The sequence below is a fragment of the Nelumbo lutea genome, chromosome 6 (assembly GCF_056320005.1).
Source record: "Nelumbo lutea isolate HS-2025 chromosome 6, American lotus-T2T, whole genome shotgun sequence".
Classification (NCBI taxonomy): Eukaryota; Viridiplantae; Streptophyta; class Magnoliopsida; order Proteales; family Nelumbonaceae; genus Nelumbo; species Nelumbo lutea.
The window spans coordinates 23,576,802-23,593,761 of record NC_142689.1 but is presented as its reverse complement, the minus strand read 5'-3'; the positions used below and the strand labels follow the sequence as shown (position 1 = coordinate 23,593,761).

Sequence of the window (16,960 nt, the reverse complement as noted above, 5' to 3'; positions counted from 1 at the left end):
CATTTTTTTGTTAGAGCAGGCTGTTTGTTTGGACTGGACAGTTAGATTGTTCGATTCGGGAACCGGTCCCCAAAATGGTTCCCTATCCAATCTAGTTTTAAAAACCTTGATTGACACTGCTAATATACTTAGCAACTTGGTGATGTAGCTAGAAACGACCAGTTCAGCATGCTCTCTCTCTCTCTCTCTCTCTCTCTCTCTCTGATAGGGGTGAGCAAAAAAAACCGAAAAACCAAACTGATCGAAATTGAACAGAAAAATCGGTTAACTGAACCGATCAGTTCGGTGTTTTTAAAAAAACCGAAGGTACCGGTTTGATTTCGGTTAACCAATATAGAAAACCATCGTTTAACCGAACCGACCGGTATACATATATTTCTATATTATATTTATATATTTATGTATATTATATATATTTTATAAATTAACAAATATGCACTATATAAATATATATATATATATATTTATAATATATTATATATTATATATATTTATTTATAATATATATTGTAAAAATTAAAAAACCGACAAACCGAACCGGTCATCCGGTTAACCGACTGGTTTCGATTCGGTTCCGGTTACCGGTATTACTGGTTCGGTTCCAAAAAATGCCCCACAGTTTGGTTAACCGAACTGTGAGCACCCCTACTCTTTGAGTCCTTAATGGAGCTTAAGAAAATTTGGAGTGAAACTGTAGAATACATTAAGTCACTCTGCAATCTATTATTGAACGGACGATTGAATGGACTTGGACAGTATCCATTTTGGCTCATTAAAAAACTGGACGGTCAAATTTCGGACCAGTCCAATCTGAGTTCAAATTTCAGACCGTCCATACTGATTCAATTAGATAAGGTTCGGGCGGAGTCCAATCTGAACTCAGTCCATTGACAGCCCTACTTATAGGCATAGTTTCTTCTAAGGCTACCATGTTGACATGTCTCAATCTATCACCTTGGGATTCATGATGTTTCTTTCTTCAATTTCTGCCTTGCTCTTTCTTCTTCATTGGTAGTGGAAGAACCTGTTCATCAGCTCACTCTTAACTTATAATCCCACAACACGGAAGCCATCAATTTGGGCTCCTCTTCCCTACCCCTATGGTGATATCTCCACGCATCCCTTTCTAAGTTGAACTGATATTCTTTTTGAAACCTGCCCAACCCATTCTGTACACTTGCAAATGGTAGGAAGGGGTAGACACACTTTGCTCAGCCTAGTCTTGGAACTCTCCTTGTCTTCTACAACTTTGAGAATGTGTATTTCACTACTAACCACCAGCTCTAACAATTTGGGTATTTTAGCTGGAGACTTTCCCATATCAGTAGTGTTATTGAGTCCAATGTTTTCCATAAGATTGTTTTCATCTACTGGAATGGAACCATTGAGTGCATTACCATGTTCTAAGGTCTGTGTGGTGCTGTCAAACATCTTCGAGCTAAATGTGGTACTGTTAAGGGACCGGGGGGGGGAGGTTGAGTTGGAATGTAAGGTGTTTGATGGAGAGAGAGGATGACAGTGGTGAGAAATTTAATTAGGCTCGGACCAGGGGTGGTACTGTTACAGGAATTTGGAATCTTTTAACATGGGCTTGAAAGAGGAGATTTGCAGGAGGAATAGTGGGGAATGGTTGGAGTTGGATGTTGAGGGGTCCTTAGGTGAAGTAGTCATATTGTGGGATCCAGGGGTCTTAAGAAAGACAGGTGAAAAGGTTGGCTAGATGGAAGGGAGGAGCTGGAGTCAATGATGATAGCCAAGGTCATCAGCAAGGTTGTTCTCTTCCTGTCCAAGTTTCAATGGTAGCAGGAAAGCAAGGATAGTTTGGAGCTGTATCCCATTTCCTGTATCAGGGGTTATCTGGAATGAAGGAAACAGAAGATTGTTCAAAGACAAATCCAAAAATATTGAATTGCTTATGGCCCTGGTGGGGAAACTTGTGTTGGTTTGGGTTCTGGTACTTCCTGAATTTGTTCATATTAGTAGTTCAGATTTGGGGGTGATTTTTTGAATGTTCTTGAAATTCAGACTTATAATATTGATAAGTTTCTGTTTTCTAGTCCTCAGTTGTGTTGTATTGGTGGGTGCCACCTTGTCACCTCTCAGATTGTCTCTCCTTTTCCTTTTAATAAAATTTTCCTTTACTCTTCAAAAAAGACCTATAGCTGGGGCACTTTCATCTTCTAGATTGAGCTGAAAATCTACAAGATTGTTGTAGTATGTGCACTTTAATACCACCAAATTTCAGCCAAATTGACCAAGATTTGACTGGTCAAAGAGTCATTTCCTTTCTTGTTGATGATGCATTCTGCAGGTCTGCTACCGGGCCCCTTCTCTCAGATTTCTTTCTTTGAGACTTGCTGAGAACCTTCTTGTAACCACTTGCATCATAGTGTTTGATTTAATGAGGTTGTTATGCATTGCCTATGATTTCTCTGATTTATTATTTGAGAAAAGAAAGCTGCTATTATTGTATTTGATGATTTCATTTATATATATATATATATATATATATATTGTAATACGCTTTTAGTAATGCTCTAATCATATTAAGGATTGTCCATTAGTATCATTATACCTTTTTGAATTTCATTTTCAATTACATTACATGATTAGGTGATATTTTCTTGGTGCTGATGTTAGTCTGTTTTGCATTTACTAGGACACAGATACATTGAAGTCATTGACAATGGACAATCACCAATATAAGGATTGCAAGTATTGTGCTGTAAGTTTAGCTTACTTTTGTTATGCACACTTGTCTTAGCTGTTTTATTAATTCTCAGAAAGTTGATTTGTCCAAGAAGCAGGGAAGTTCAAAAGAATGGTATCCAACAATGAAATTTAAGGTTGCCTCGAAAGATTTGTCAAAGAAGAATACTTCTTCGGTTATAGTAGAAGTGAATGAAAAGTTGCCAAAGAAGTTTGCAAATAAAAATCTATGTGAGGTATTGCCTACAGATTATTGGGATTGTATTCAGAAAGATCCAGAACAGGAAGAGAGTTTCTTGAAACCGAATCGAAGAAGTCTATCACCTTTCCAGGTAACATTGCCTTTTTCTACTTAGTTTACTTTAGTTGTGTGTTGTTCTTTCTATCAAATTGGAAATTACATTTATATCTGTGTTATCCATGTGAATTTTTTTTTCGCGAAACTTATGGAACCTGTAGTTTCTTTCTTTATAAAGTACTATTGTATGAAAAGTTGGGCTGACAGCTTGGAGCAATTTGTTTGGGAATGACTTTATTTTTCTGTACATAGGGGTGATCATTTTTGGCCCAGACCAGCCGACAAATTGTCGGGCCCGGGCCTAGGTTTTTGTGTGCGGGCCCAACCCAGGCTTACATCAAGCCTGGAAGATTCCGGGCAGGCTGGGACCAACACTTCAAGCCCAGCCCGGGCCTGTCCCGGCCCACAAAATAATAGAATATATTTTTAAATATACAAGTTCTAAGTTTTGTTTTAACATATAAATAAATATTTATGAGTTGACAAATGTCAAACACATGTGTCAACACTTGAGTCAATTCTAGAATTAGAATTGTCCTCCTAAGCAAGGGCTTATATATATGAAGGTCTTGCCTTCATTCCCATTTTTGAGCAATGTGGGACTTGGGAATACACTCAATGGTTGCACTATTTAGTGTTGTTCCAAGTACCACATTTCTCAAGAAGAGGAATGAAGGCCTTGCCTTCATCTATAAAAGGATGGGTAAGCCAAGCCAAATCAAGCCTAGCAATTAAATGAGGTCTATGCCTTATTTTTTGTGCCATAGGCTTAATGCCTAGTCAAGCCTAATTTAACTTTGGCCTGTGTAATATTTCTTTGCATGTATTATATGTTATTTATTTAAAAAATTAAAATAATAAAATTTTTATTTATTCGATGTCATGGGCCCAAAGTCATTACTCATTAGGCTTGAAAGCCCGTTTGGCCAGCTTGGGCCTAGGCCTAGGTTAAAGCCCTTATCATTGGCACTAAACCCAGCCAATGATCCTCTACATTTGGATTTCTCTTTCCTACACTTACATCTTATATAATTAGAAGGTATCTTTATGTCATCACAAATAATGAAATGCACTCTACATTATCATTGAATATTTTGGGTTTATTTAAATACTCAACTTGGTGAAATACATTTTTTTTAAGGATAAAAAGGAAAATTCATTAAAACTGAAAAAAACAGTACATCTCAGAGAAATGGTTGTCTAGTTGACACGCCAAAATTGAACAAATTACAGTGAAAAAGACTCAAAATGACAAGGATTCAACTCTAGAGTACTCCAGAAATTCTCTATCAGATCAGACTTGTTCACTTGGTCAAACTCTGGAAGACAGAGAACCCAGGCTACAATTGAGTTGCACATCCCTGCTAACAAGTATTTGACATTCTTTGTCTTGTCCTCAATGATCCTTCTGCTTCTCTCTTTCCAAATGAGCCAACATACAGTGAAAGGAATACAACTCCACAGAATTTTGGCTTTCTTACTACCTCTGATTTTCATCCATTTAGAAAATATCTCAGATGGAACCAATGGGTGAAAGACATTCTCTCCAAATGAAAAGGAGAAAAAATTCCACATGAAATTTGCCACACTGCAAAAGAAGAATAAATGGATGATTGTTTCTTCCTCCTGATTACATATAAAACAGCAATTTGCTAACTGCAGGCATCCGGATTTCAAGTGATCATGGGTTTAGATACTGTCGTGTGCCACCAGCCAAGCAAAAGCTTCCACCCTTGTGGGTACTGGATTACCCCACACTCCTTTTACCTGGTTCAACAAAGGTCTTCTGAACTTTGGTTTCCAAATCACTTGATCCCCTCTCCACTCATAGCACTGCTCAATGGACACTTCATCTGTCAGCTCGTAAAGTCTAGGACACAACTCACACAATTTTCCCATCTCGAGCCATTCATCTTCCCAAAATCTTATGGCTATTTTAGCCAACTTTGAGATGTTCACCTTCAGCACTTGATTTTCTGAAGCATCTAGGAATATTAGTGTATCATCAGCATATTGTAGGTGAGATATACATGGACCTTCATTTCCAACTTTGAAGCCTTCTAACCATCCTCCCTGCACTCCTTTCTTCATAATCAAATTTAGAGTTTCCATAACTATTACAAACAGCAGAGGGGAAAGTGGATCCCCTTGCCTCAGCCCTCTAGAAGCTTGGAAAAATTCTGATAACACCCCATTGATTAACAATGAGAAAGAGGCTGATGAGATGCACCCGTATATCCACCCTCTCCAAACCTCTCTGAACCCCATCAATCTTTGCATCTCCTCCAAGAAACCCCATTCAACATGGCCTTAAGCCTTTTCTATGTCTAATTTGCACACTAAACCTGGCCTTCCACTTCTTAATCTTGAATCTATACATTCACTGGCCACCAGCACTCTGTCTAAAATCTGCTTCCCCTCTACAAAAGCCATCTGAGTTTCCCCTATCACCTCCTGAATTACTTTTCTCAGCCTTCCTGCCAGCACTTCAGCCAATAGTTTTATAGGGGCTGCTTATCAAACTAATCGGTCTGAAGTCTTTGTAGAAATAGATGCCAATCTCTTTTATATATTCTAAACCTTTAGGTTGAGGTTGGATATTTTTTTATAGAAAAATACTTGGTAGAGACATAGATGTGTTTTTGGATAGCATGATTTTTTTTAATACCCTTAGGTTGAAACTTAAAGTGGTTTTTGGATGTGGCCTTGGGTCTGCATGCTGGCATGAGCTTTTGCATTGTCCTGGATGTGGCCTATGGTCAAGGTTAGCTGGACTGGGTGTTCCCATTTTGTGTGCTGTTGCATGTCCATCATTGTACCCAAAAATACACTGAAAATGTGATTTATGAATAGTGGTTTTAACTTATTTGTATGTCCTTTATCTTCATTAAGGCTAGGCCTATGAAATTTTGAATTTTTATTGCTATTTGATATCTTTCTATACTTTCCATTGAATTTACATTCTTTTTAATTTCCTATTAGGTGGCAGTTGAATTCCTCTCTTGAACCCCATCCCTCCTGCTATAATGCATGCATGTGATGCTGAAACACATGAATGTGGGGAATGAAGATACAATGATCCATTTCCTAAGATCCTGTACATGGTTATGGGTATAGATATCCCATTTAAAATATGCTTATATCTGCTTAAGAACATGATTCAGTTCTGACAGGGTCCACTTTGTTCAAAAAATAAGGTTAGGTTCATATCTAGTCCACCCCCTTTCCATGACTCCAAGTAGGTGGGACCAAAATTGGGAAATATCCCTTTATGATGCTTCTATAGCTCTCTTTTTGGAGGTTCATGGCCATATGCCATTTCTTTATGCTTATATATCATCAAATTTACTTAAATTTTTAATATATGGAGATTATGGTATGATTTGTTAAATGGTACCGACTTACATATTTAAGAAAATGTTAATGCTATGTACTCTAGAAGGTCCATTCTGCACCTGGCGTTGTATTAGGCATGTATTGTGTCCAACACTGGTATTCTAGGCATGCACAGTGTCCAGGTATCATGACATCTCTTCCTAGTTCATTTTTCTTTGTGCATGTATATGATTTCTTCTTTCTTTCTTTTGGTAGGTTTATTGTTTACTAAAAAGTGTTGATCTAAGGTTCCTAAAGAAATTTGTTTTAAGACCAGAAGCAATTTTCCTTTCTTGCTTTCCTATAACACCAAACTGTCACCGTGTCATGGAGTTGACACATTTATCCTCCAATGGCCACCAATTAGCTTTTGTAAGTATTCCTTTTTCATTTTAGAACAATGTTTCTGTTCTCGTTTTTCTTGTGGAACTGATGGCAACTTGTCCTTTATTTGTGATCTTTTCATTGTGTTGTTATCTTTTGGGTATTCATTTAATTGTTGGTCTATAGGATGAACGCACCAAGGCTATGAAGAAGCTAATTGATTCTAAGAGGCATGCAGATGAGCTCAGTTTACATGTTCGTAATTGTCTAAGTGTCTCCAAGGCAAGTCAAATTTCATTTCTCTGTTCTTTTAGCCATTGTTAGTTTAAAATTACAAATTTATATTTTATGATTGTGCTGTTAATGTTGCAGCTGCATACAGACAAGTCACTTAAAAAGGACACTGTCTTGGGTAAGAATGATTCTGTTTCAAGTATGTGTGGTTTGAAATGGATCAAAGAAATTATGCTTGGCAAGCGAACGGATTATGCATTCCGTATGACTGTAATTGGAGACCCGAAAATTAGCTTGTGTGAAATTGGTGTACCACGAATGGTTGCAGAGAATTTACAAATTCCTGAGTATCTTAATGTACATAATTGGGAAAAACTGATTAACCATTTAAAGTTTCATCTCATTGAAAAGGGACGTTTCTTTATCAGGAGAAAAGGTAAACTGGTTCAATTATGTGATACAAGTGAACTGAAATTAGGAGACATTGTATACAGACACCTCGACGATGGTGATATTGTTTTAATAAACAGGCCTCCTTCAGTGCATCAGCATTCTCTCATGGCTTTGTCTGTGAAGGTCCTACCAATAAACTCAGTTGTTTCTATAAACCCACTTTGTTGTTCTCCTTTATCTGGGGATTTTGATGGCGATTGCCTTCATGGGTTTATTGCTCAAGCTATTGACTGTAGAGTGGAGCTCAGGGAGCTTGTTGCCTTAAGCAAACAGTTAGTTAATGGACAAAATGGTCAAAACTTGCTCTCACTGAGTCATGATAGTTTATCTGCTGCACATTTGGTTACACAGAATGGGGTTTTCTTGGATATGTTCCAAATGCAGCAGTTGAAAATGCTGTGTCCGCACCAATTGCAGATTCCAGTTATTCTAAAAGCACCATTGCTTGAAGCTCCTCTTTGGACTGGCAAGCAATTATTTGACATGCTACTTCCTCAGTCTTTTGATTATGCTTTTCCATCAAGTGGTGTCAAAATCAGTAATGGGGAGCTTTTATGTTCTTTTGGTGAATCTTCTTGGTTGCGTAGCAGAGCAGGCAGCATTTTCTCTGTTCTTGTCGATCATTACCAGAATAGAACCATTGACTTCCTTTTTGCTGCTCAGGATGTTTTCTGTGAGTGGATATCAATGGGGGGTTTTAGTGTTTCTTTATCTGATATTTACATTGCTTCTGATTCACATTCCCGGAAAAATATGCTTGATGAAGTAAGATGTGGTTTGCAAGAAATAAAGAAGAAAATATATATCAAGCAGTTGATGGTGGATCCTGAGATGGCGCACCTTCTGAGATATGATGGAGAGAATACAAAAACCAATGGCTATAGAGTGGATCAAGAATGTCCCTCAAATCAGGAGTCGGTTGTCCTATGTCAAGTTTCCGTTAGTTCTTTTCGTGAAGCCTTTAATGATATTCAGAGCCTAATCCATCAATATGCCAGTAATGATAACTCATTGTTGGCTATGGTAAAGGCTGGGAGCAAGGGTAATTTGCTGAAAATAGTTCAACAAGGCCTTTGTCTTGGTTTGCAACATGCTTCAGTTCCGTTATCTTTCCAGATTCCATGCAAACTTTCCTGCGCTTCTTGGAATTACCAAAAGTCTCATGATATTCCTGCATGTAGTATATCTAACATACCCTATGCTGTTGTTGAAAATTCTTTTCTTGATGGGTTAAACCCACTTGAATGTTTTGTTCACTCAGTGTCAACTCGTGATAATTCTTTTGGTGAGAATGCTGATCTTCCTGGCACTTTGACCAGAAAGCTTATGTTTTATATGCGTGATCTCTATATCGCTTATGATGGAACAGTGAGAACTGCTTATGGAAATCAACTTGTTCAATTTTCTTATGGTTGCTTCAAGGGTGACTCTGTTCAAGATCCTTGTGGGTTATTTGGTGGGAGTCCAAATGCTTATGATGGAGTTGGTGGTCAACCTGTTGGTTCATTATCTGCTTGCTCTATTTCTGAAGCTGCATACAGTGCCCTGGATCAGCCAATAAGTAAACTTGAAATTTCTCCACTGCTGAACCTAAAGGTCATCTTTTAAACCAGTTATTTGATTTAGTTTCTTTGTTGTAGCACTTTATTGTTTTTATTAGCAGTTTCTAGTGTTTTTGTTCTATTGACTTGCTTGCTTTTACCTTTCTGTTTGCCATGTAAAATATTCTTATGGGGGTGTTTATGTTCTGCTGTGCAACATACAACATATTACACAGCATTTTGTTTATATGTAAAGAAGATTTCTTGTATTTCCTGGATATATATAACAGGAAAAGGAAAAATGAAATGAATATTCTCCTATTCTGTGTTATAAATAAAGGAGAATTGAGAGGATGTTTTTAATGTCTTCATTGCATATGGATATTCACCTGAAGTAGAGTTGGTGTTAGTGCAGAAGATGTAATGAGGGGACATGAATATTTTGTAAGAGAACTATGATGCTAGTAAGGTTGTATGGATTATGAATTAGTATAGCATAGATGAGGGTGTTGAGATTGGTGTGTGGTTTCACTACAGATAATTGAAATATAAATTGGTGCATTTACAGGGAAGCTAGGAGTAGCTCCAATAGGTAGTACACTGAAATGATTTAGATGTGCAAAAAAAGCCACTGGCCAAATTAATAACAAGGGATCTATTAAAAGTTGCGCAAGAGGAGATTAGAAAGGCAGTTTTTGAAATGGGCAATAACAAAGCCTTAGTACTTTGGTTTCTCATTGGTATTCTTCCAGGAGCTTTGGATGATTTTTAATTATGGTTTCATATTGTCATTGGGAGAGTTCTAGGGGTATTATTGATGTGGGGATGAATGTGACACTTGTAACCTTGATTCCTGAACATGAGCCATCTTTAATATGCAATATTGAGGAGGAGAAAGATAGAGGAAATATAGTAGAGCAGTCCTGAACAGTGAAGAAAAGTAGGCCCACATCCTAATGACAAGAAAAAAAAAGAAACCCAATAATAAGAAAGAAAAACTGCATTTAGACCATGTGATTGAAAGGGACTCACAACTGGTAATTTTGTGGCTGCAGAACAAAGAACAAGCTCTTTGGATTTACAGGAATGAAATGTGTTACATAACAAATCTGTACTGGTTTCAGCCCTAGATTAGCAGAGAATAAAGACAAAAGAAAGTGAGAGAAGAGATAAAGAAGAGGAGGAGAAGAAAACTGGTTCGATCTAGAGGAGAATTTTCTCTAGTGGGCCAGATTGTATTTATATGTTTTTAATTAAGTACATAAGGACTCTTATGCCCCCAATTAAGTATGGGATATATAACTTAAACTTGAACATAATAGATATTACATCACACTAATAAAATAGGGAAGCGCTTAGTTGCCTGGTTACCTAGGCATTGCTTAATGTCTAAAAAAATAGAACAAAATGTGGATGAACCTCTATTTTTGCCATTGAAATGGAAGTAAAAGGAAGGCAAAGTCCTTGTTTTAGTTCAAAAAAATGATGAAGAAATTTTCTTCCAGAAAAAGAAAAAGAAGGGGTAGACCCTTGTTTTTTGTTCCAAGAAGAGGACCCCTTGTTTTTTGTTTGAAAAAAAGAAAAGGGTAAATCTCTGAAACTACCCCTACTGTTCACGAAATTGACAAACTGTACCCTTACTGTTTACATATTGTCTTTAAAATACCCTAAGTTTTTTGACAATTGACATGCCGGTAAACAGTAACGGAAAAATGAAATATCGAATTTGCCCTTCGCTATTCATCAAAATTTCAAAATAAAACTCAACTGATGAAAAACCCCTGGTTTCCAATTTTTCCAAATGCAAATATGGCAGAATGGTGGTTGACTCTGGAATGACGCTTACTATGTTCCCAGCTGGGTTGTATAAAACATCGGTGCTAAAATAGGCCTTGCTCTGAGGTTAGGTTCTGGTGTGGAGGAGGTGAGATCTGGTGCTACTGGTGGAGTATGGCCGTACGGGACAAAACGATGACAAAAGATGCCGTCACGAGCACCAGCACCCCATTCCTCATCTGACCCCTCTTTCTCCATTTTCCCAAGCACGGTTGTTGACTGGTTTAGCAGCAACGAAGATGAATACATTAATTTCTCTGGGGATTTTAGCATTTAGCGGTGCTGGATGCAATTACTGGATCACTTGGGTCTCCTAAAAAACCTGAGATTTCTCGGGCTACAAGGGATTTCGAGAATCACAAAGCTGCCAGACTCAATCCAAAAGTTGACGGAATTGATGGTCTTGGATCTCAGAGCATGTCATAATCTGGAGGAACTGCCAGCAGGGATCACCTCTCTAAAGAAGCTGACCCACTGAGATGTGTCCTGCTACCTACTGGAATACATGCCCAAAGGTCTCAGATCCCTTTCAGATCTTCAGTTCCTGGGTATGTTGAGCTGATCACAGTGGGGGGTGAGGGATGAGGCCAGAACTAGTGGAGGATGGGACCGTAAAGCTTCCCCAAAGCACTGGCATCGGCAGTGCAATTTGCCATTCAGAAGTTGCAGTGGTCACCGTCGCCTGCGACGACGATACCAGAAATCAAAATCACTACCACTGCTGCAACTTCCAATAGCGGCGGTGAACATTAAGGGTATTTTAGGAATTATAAAATAATTACCACTCATGTGATGTAACATGTGAATGGAGTGTGATGGAAAATTAACAGCAAGGTAGGTTTTAGACAATTGTAAGAAAAAGAAGTGGAGGAGGAGGGGAAGATCCCCTATTTTTGTTCCCAAAAAGAAAAAGAAGGGGTGGAGCCCCTATTAAGAGCATACCTTCTACCATTCTATGATTTGTTGATTTCCCTTGCTTCTTCAAAGACGTAGAAGATGTATTACTTGGAACCCTGACGAGGATATCTCTTGAACTTGTTTCCATCTTCAAATATTCATCTATCAGAAATCTTACTGTAAAGAGATTCGGCCGAGTGGGCCTTTGTTTGGTTCAATTATTTATTGTTTTTTATTTCTGCTGCAATGGACTGCCTCTATGGGCCCTTAACACATTTATTTCTTATGTTATTTGGGGCAGCTGCCTAACCAGGGGACCCATGTAATTTCTCTTTTATTTATTCCAGCACATATATAAATGGATTAAAGGGAGTGAGAGAGGACAATTTTCTACTCTCTTCTTTTCCTCTTTTCTTCCAACTTCTTCTTCTTTCTCTTGAACAGCTCCTTCCCTCTTCTTCCTCCTTATTTTTCTTTCTTATAGAAGTAAGAAATTGTTGGACTGGTTTTCTTCTTGGTATCAGTGCAGGTTCCCACTTCTTGCTTTTCTTCTCTTAGGCGGTTAGGCCCATACACAATGTGTATGGAGAAGTAAGCCGTTGACCAATTGAAGATTGATGCGGCCCAGTCAGGGGAGATTTCTAGAGAAGTTTTATTACTTAGATTGAGGCCCAAGGCAGGTTCTTGGAGATTTTTCCCAGAAACCCTATCTGACTGGAGAAATCATACTAAGGGGTTTAGAGACAGTTTGGAGAGGTTTCTGGAGTCTGTGGTAGGAGCGGCCATTAGTTCTCTTTTTCACCCATTTCTCCCATTTTATTGGGTGCTGTGAAACCCTGGTTTTTTGTTGCAAAAAAAGCTCAGGTTAGTGTTTTTTTATTAGTAGTATCTTATTTTTATTTTCGTTTGCCTCCATCTGATCAATGGAGCATACTGGAGGTGAGACAAAATATCCTACAGACTTTGGATGTAGTCAGGGGTCTGTAGAGAATCTTTGTGAGGTAGTGACTAATGTGAAGCTAGATGGGACATTGACAAAAAGCGCCTACCCGCCTAGGCATTGCCTTGACAACTATGAATCCAAATGATAAGCAAACTTAGTCTTTCAATGTTCAAGACCATTCTAAAAGGGCTTTCTTTTCTTTTCTTTTCTTTTTTGATAAGCCATTCTAGAAGGTTATTAACTTCTTTGTAATCTTCATGCCTCTTTCATCATGACATGGCACAACAGAGTTACCTTCTTTTTTGCAGGAATCATTCTTTTCTTTTCTTGATTTTGTTCATTCTGAGTGCCCATTTGGGAGGGCTGGAGCACAGTGGCTTCTACTTTTTCAAGGTGGGCCCTACCCAAATAGCCTTTAAGCTATGTTTGGTGAAAATCTGGGGAGCCCAAATTGGATGCAATAAGTCATTTTTAGGACTGTCACTTTGGCCTCTTTAGATGGCTTTATCTGGTGTGCCTCAAAGCAGCTGAAGCAGCTTATCTAAATGTTCTTCTCAGCCCTCCCAAACATGCACTTCATAACTTTATAATGGTTTACTCTTCTTACTATAATCTACAAGACCTCACTCTTCATCAATTCTGCTCCTAAATGGCTGAATTGCAACCAAGTAGTAATCATTTGATCTGTTCAACATGAAGTAGTTAAATTTACCATGGCAGATAGTAAAGTTTCTCTAATGTCTGCAAGTACCTGATAATATATAATTTTTATGATGTACCAATTCAATTGCACAGAAGGTGTTGGAATGTGGTCAGAAAAATGCTTCTGCTGATCAAACTGCATCTCTGTTTTTGTCCAAGAAACTTGGAAGATGGATTTGTGGCTTTGAATATGGTGCTACTGAAGTCAAGAATCATCTGGAGAGAGTATTCTTTTCGGATGTTGTTTCTACTGTCATGGTTATGTGAGTTTTTTAATAACTTGTCTTTGGCTATTTGGTGGGGAAGCAAGGTGCCTTTAATAAATTTTCACCTGAGTTTGTTCTTGTCATATACTTTTTCCATTGATAAGTTTTCTATTTAATATAAAAATATGTTTGGACTTTTTGAAGTGCAGAATGTAATGTCTTTTCTTTTATATTCCTTGTTAGCTTTTCTCCACAGAGGCACAGTCAGATGTCTGCCAGTCCTTGGGTTTGCCACTTTCATGTATGCAAGGTAGTAGAGTCCACAAGATATTGTTTTTTGATATATATATATATATATATATATATATTAATTCACATTTGCAGTTGTAAATTTGTTTCTTTTTCAGGAAATGATGGAACGGAGAGGACTAAATATCCAGTCTATTATAGATGCTCTTCAAAGGAACTCCACTGGAGAACAAGCAAAAACAAATCTGCGGAATATATTGAATGAACTTAGAAAGAAATACAAGTTAAGTGGAAAGCAAGTAAAAATCAAACTTCCTAATTTGATGATCTTAAGCAGGTAAGCTACCTCTATCCTAGGCAGATGTCATTACTCATTATGTTACACAAGGGGATTTCTTTTTTGCTTTAACAGACATAAGTTAGTAGACACACTAGAAAAAGAAGAAGAGCAAATGGTGCTTGTGCAAATGGTTGTTATAGTATTTTGGAGTATTAGTGGGGATATTCATGTAAAGTTGTTATTTTTGTCGTAGATATAAATATAATGAGAAGTGGGTGGTGGCTGTCCAACATATGATTCTTTCTCTCAACTGAACATTCTCCATTTTTTTGATAGATGAACATTCTCCTTTCTTCTTCTTGATTCCAAGTTGGTGCCAGAATACTCCCAATCATATACCTCTTTGTTCTGTGTAGAGAAAAGACAAACCCTGCTGACATTATCGTGCTACTTCATGGCATCAGTAGGGCTGCGATGGCCTGCTGCTAGTGAAGACAAAAACCATATGGTTTGGTAAAGCCTAATTTTAGGTTTATATTCATCAAGGAGTTCTTGGTGTTGAGATAGGCTTATGATTTTCCTTCTGCATTTTGTGTTGAAAAAATCAGATGTCTACAGTTTTCTTTTTATCTTTTTAGCTAATTAGCTCTTGTCAACTCGCAAGGCTTTTTCTGTGCATGGCACCTTTAGAATTTTATATGTTGGTAACGATAACATAGCTTAAATTTTATATATTAGTAATGGTAACATAACTTTATATCCATCAAAGCGAAAGTAATTCCACAGTAGCTGAAGTGAGGCTTTCTTTGGCTGAAATTTAGGTCAAACTTGCATAACGTTTGTCAAATTTCAATAGTTTTTCTTTGGTCAAATAAAATACTATACCTATATCATAAAAAGAATATGATTTTGGTCAAAACATGGTCGCTTGTCAAGTAAATCACTAAAAGACATAATAGAAAAAGGAAGGATATTTTTCTAAAATAGAAGAGGAAAAATGTTACTTTTTGAAAATCTCAAATATGCATAAATTAAACGTTTGTTATATTTATTTGTGATTGAAGTTGCATCACCATGAATAGGATTATGGCTGTTGTTAGCATTGCTGCTAGGACTTTCAGGAAAATCCGAGAGGAATTAAATCATAGAAAAGAGGAGGTGAGACACATGGTAAGAGGAATCAATGGATAGATGGGGCATGGTAAGAGGAGTGGCAATCAAAAAACTGCAGGTGAGACACATGGCGGTGTGCATAGAAAAGAGGAGGGGGTTTATCGAAGACGGAGATCTACTGGATAAAGCAAAATTGTTAATCACAAAAGTTGGGTAGTTTTACTTGTTTCATTTATTCAGCAATCTTTAACTAAACCCCAGAAGAAGAAAATTAAAAGTTAAAAAGATAAGACTGTTCACATAAATGGTCCATTTCTGTGCAGAACTTGTGAAGTTGCTGGATCTGGAGCTGGCCTTCATCAAGACACAAAGAAATTGCTGGATTTTCATGGACTGTTGGCATATTCTCTTTGGTCAAGGTCAATTAATGTTTGACCAATGAACCGCACTATGTGACTTGCTTGAGGGTCTAATACTTTCTATTGAAGTTTCATTGATTTTGGTTTAGGCACTAGTGAGTTCGAATGAGTATTCACTTTCCTGAAAATGTTTAGATCTTCCCAATAACTGAATTCAAGCTAGTAGCTGTTCACTTAAAAGGAATATGCATCTTCATGGTGGCATGTTCCAATGGATAGACTTCATGCTGGAAGGGAGAAAATGCAGGCCTGGTTGGATTTTGAAATCAAATCCTTCCTCTAAATTTTGTAGGAATTTTGTTGCGACGGTACTAATTGCTTATCCAAGGAGTCAAGCGAGTTTGGGACTAAGCCAATGAATTCTATAAAATGTGAAAAAGTGTGCAGCGGAAGTGCTCAACAAGTCATTCGGATCATCATGGTTTTAAAAACCAACCCGGAAATGGAACCGCTTTGACCATCGCTTTCAGGGTCAAATGGTCCAACCATTCGGTCTGGTCTGGTTTTCAAAACCATGCAGATCATACGCTAGTGCATGATGGGTCAATGACAAAACATACACAATTTGCTAGATAAAGGAAAGGGTACGAAGTAGAGAGCCTATTGTGCCAACGGTTTACTAGGTCCCAAACTAACAATGATAGGGGGACCCAAAGGAAAGGGTGCAATTGCTGGTCCAAGTCATGGGAGTTCAAATCAACTCCAGAAATCACCTACCAACTCTTACAAGTTACAACTATAGAGTTGATGGGCTGATTGGACCTTAGTGTTTTCTTTTATTTTTTATTTAATGGGCCTTAGTTGTGGGCCTATTTTCTTTGTTTTACACTTTTACTGTGATTAGTTCAGCCACCCTACCTGGAGTACTGTTGTAATTATTTACTTAATTAGAATAAAAATCTAATAAAAGTTGATTAAGGACTAGAGAAAGATACGATCAAGCTCTCTTCCTCCTCCCTTTTCTTCCTGTTCCTCCTGAACTTCTCCTTTCTTCTTCCTACTTCTATTTCTTAACTTAGAATTATTGCTGGTTTCTATTGCAACTTGGTATCAGTGCTGGTTACCACATCTTGCGTTTTCTTCTCTTAGGCCCATACACAGTGTGCATGGAGAATTAAGTTGTTGATAGACTAGAGGTTGATGTTGCCTAGTTGGGGGAGTTTTCTGGAGAGGATTACACATTTATATTGAGGCCCAAGACAGGTTCTTGGAGATTTTCCTGAAAACCCTAATCAACTGGAGAAATTGGATTAATGGATCTAGAGACAGTTTGAAGCTAGCGCTTGGGGCTTAAAAGGGAGTTTATTGACCTATTTGGATTGACTTTGGTTGGTAGAGTTTCTGGAATCTTTGGTAGGAGAGGTTGAATCTTGTCTCTTTC

The 16,960-nt window shown here is 37.7% G+C and overlaps 1 protein-coding gene across 15 annotated transcripts in view; it reads left to right on the top strand.

Annotated features, from left to right (window-relative positions):
- NRPD1A (nuclear RNA polymerase D1A) overlaps positions 1-16,960 on the top strand; it is a 68,208-nt gene that overhangs the window by 19,848 nt on the left and 31,400 nt on the right. For 10 of the 15 annotated variants that reach the window (XM_088947995.1, XM_088947994.1, XM_088947991.1 and 7 more), the window contains 8 exons: positions 2,660-2,725; positions 2,805-3,041; positions 6,599-6,754; positions 6,893-6,988; positions 7,079-8,989; positions 13,406-13,575; positions 13,762-13,828; positions 13,926-14,104. In XM_088947995.1, coding sequence (XP_088804121.1) covers positions 2,660-2,725; positions 2,805-3,041; positions 6,599-6,754; positions 6,893-6,988; positions 7,079-8,989; positions 13,406-13,575; positions 13,762-13,828; positions 13,926-14,104 — 2,882 coding nt within the window. The remainder of the gene's footprint in view (positions 1-2,659; positions 2,726-2,804; positions 3,042-6,598; positions 6,755-6,892; positions 6,989-7,078; positions 8,990-13,405; positions 13,576-13,761; positions 13,829-13,925; positions 14,105-16,960) is intronic. The other 5 variants (XM_088947996.1, XM_088947993.1, XM_088947992.1 and 2 more) reach the window with 2 other exon arrangements.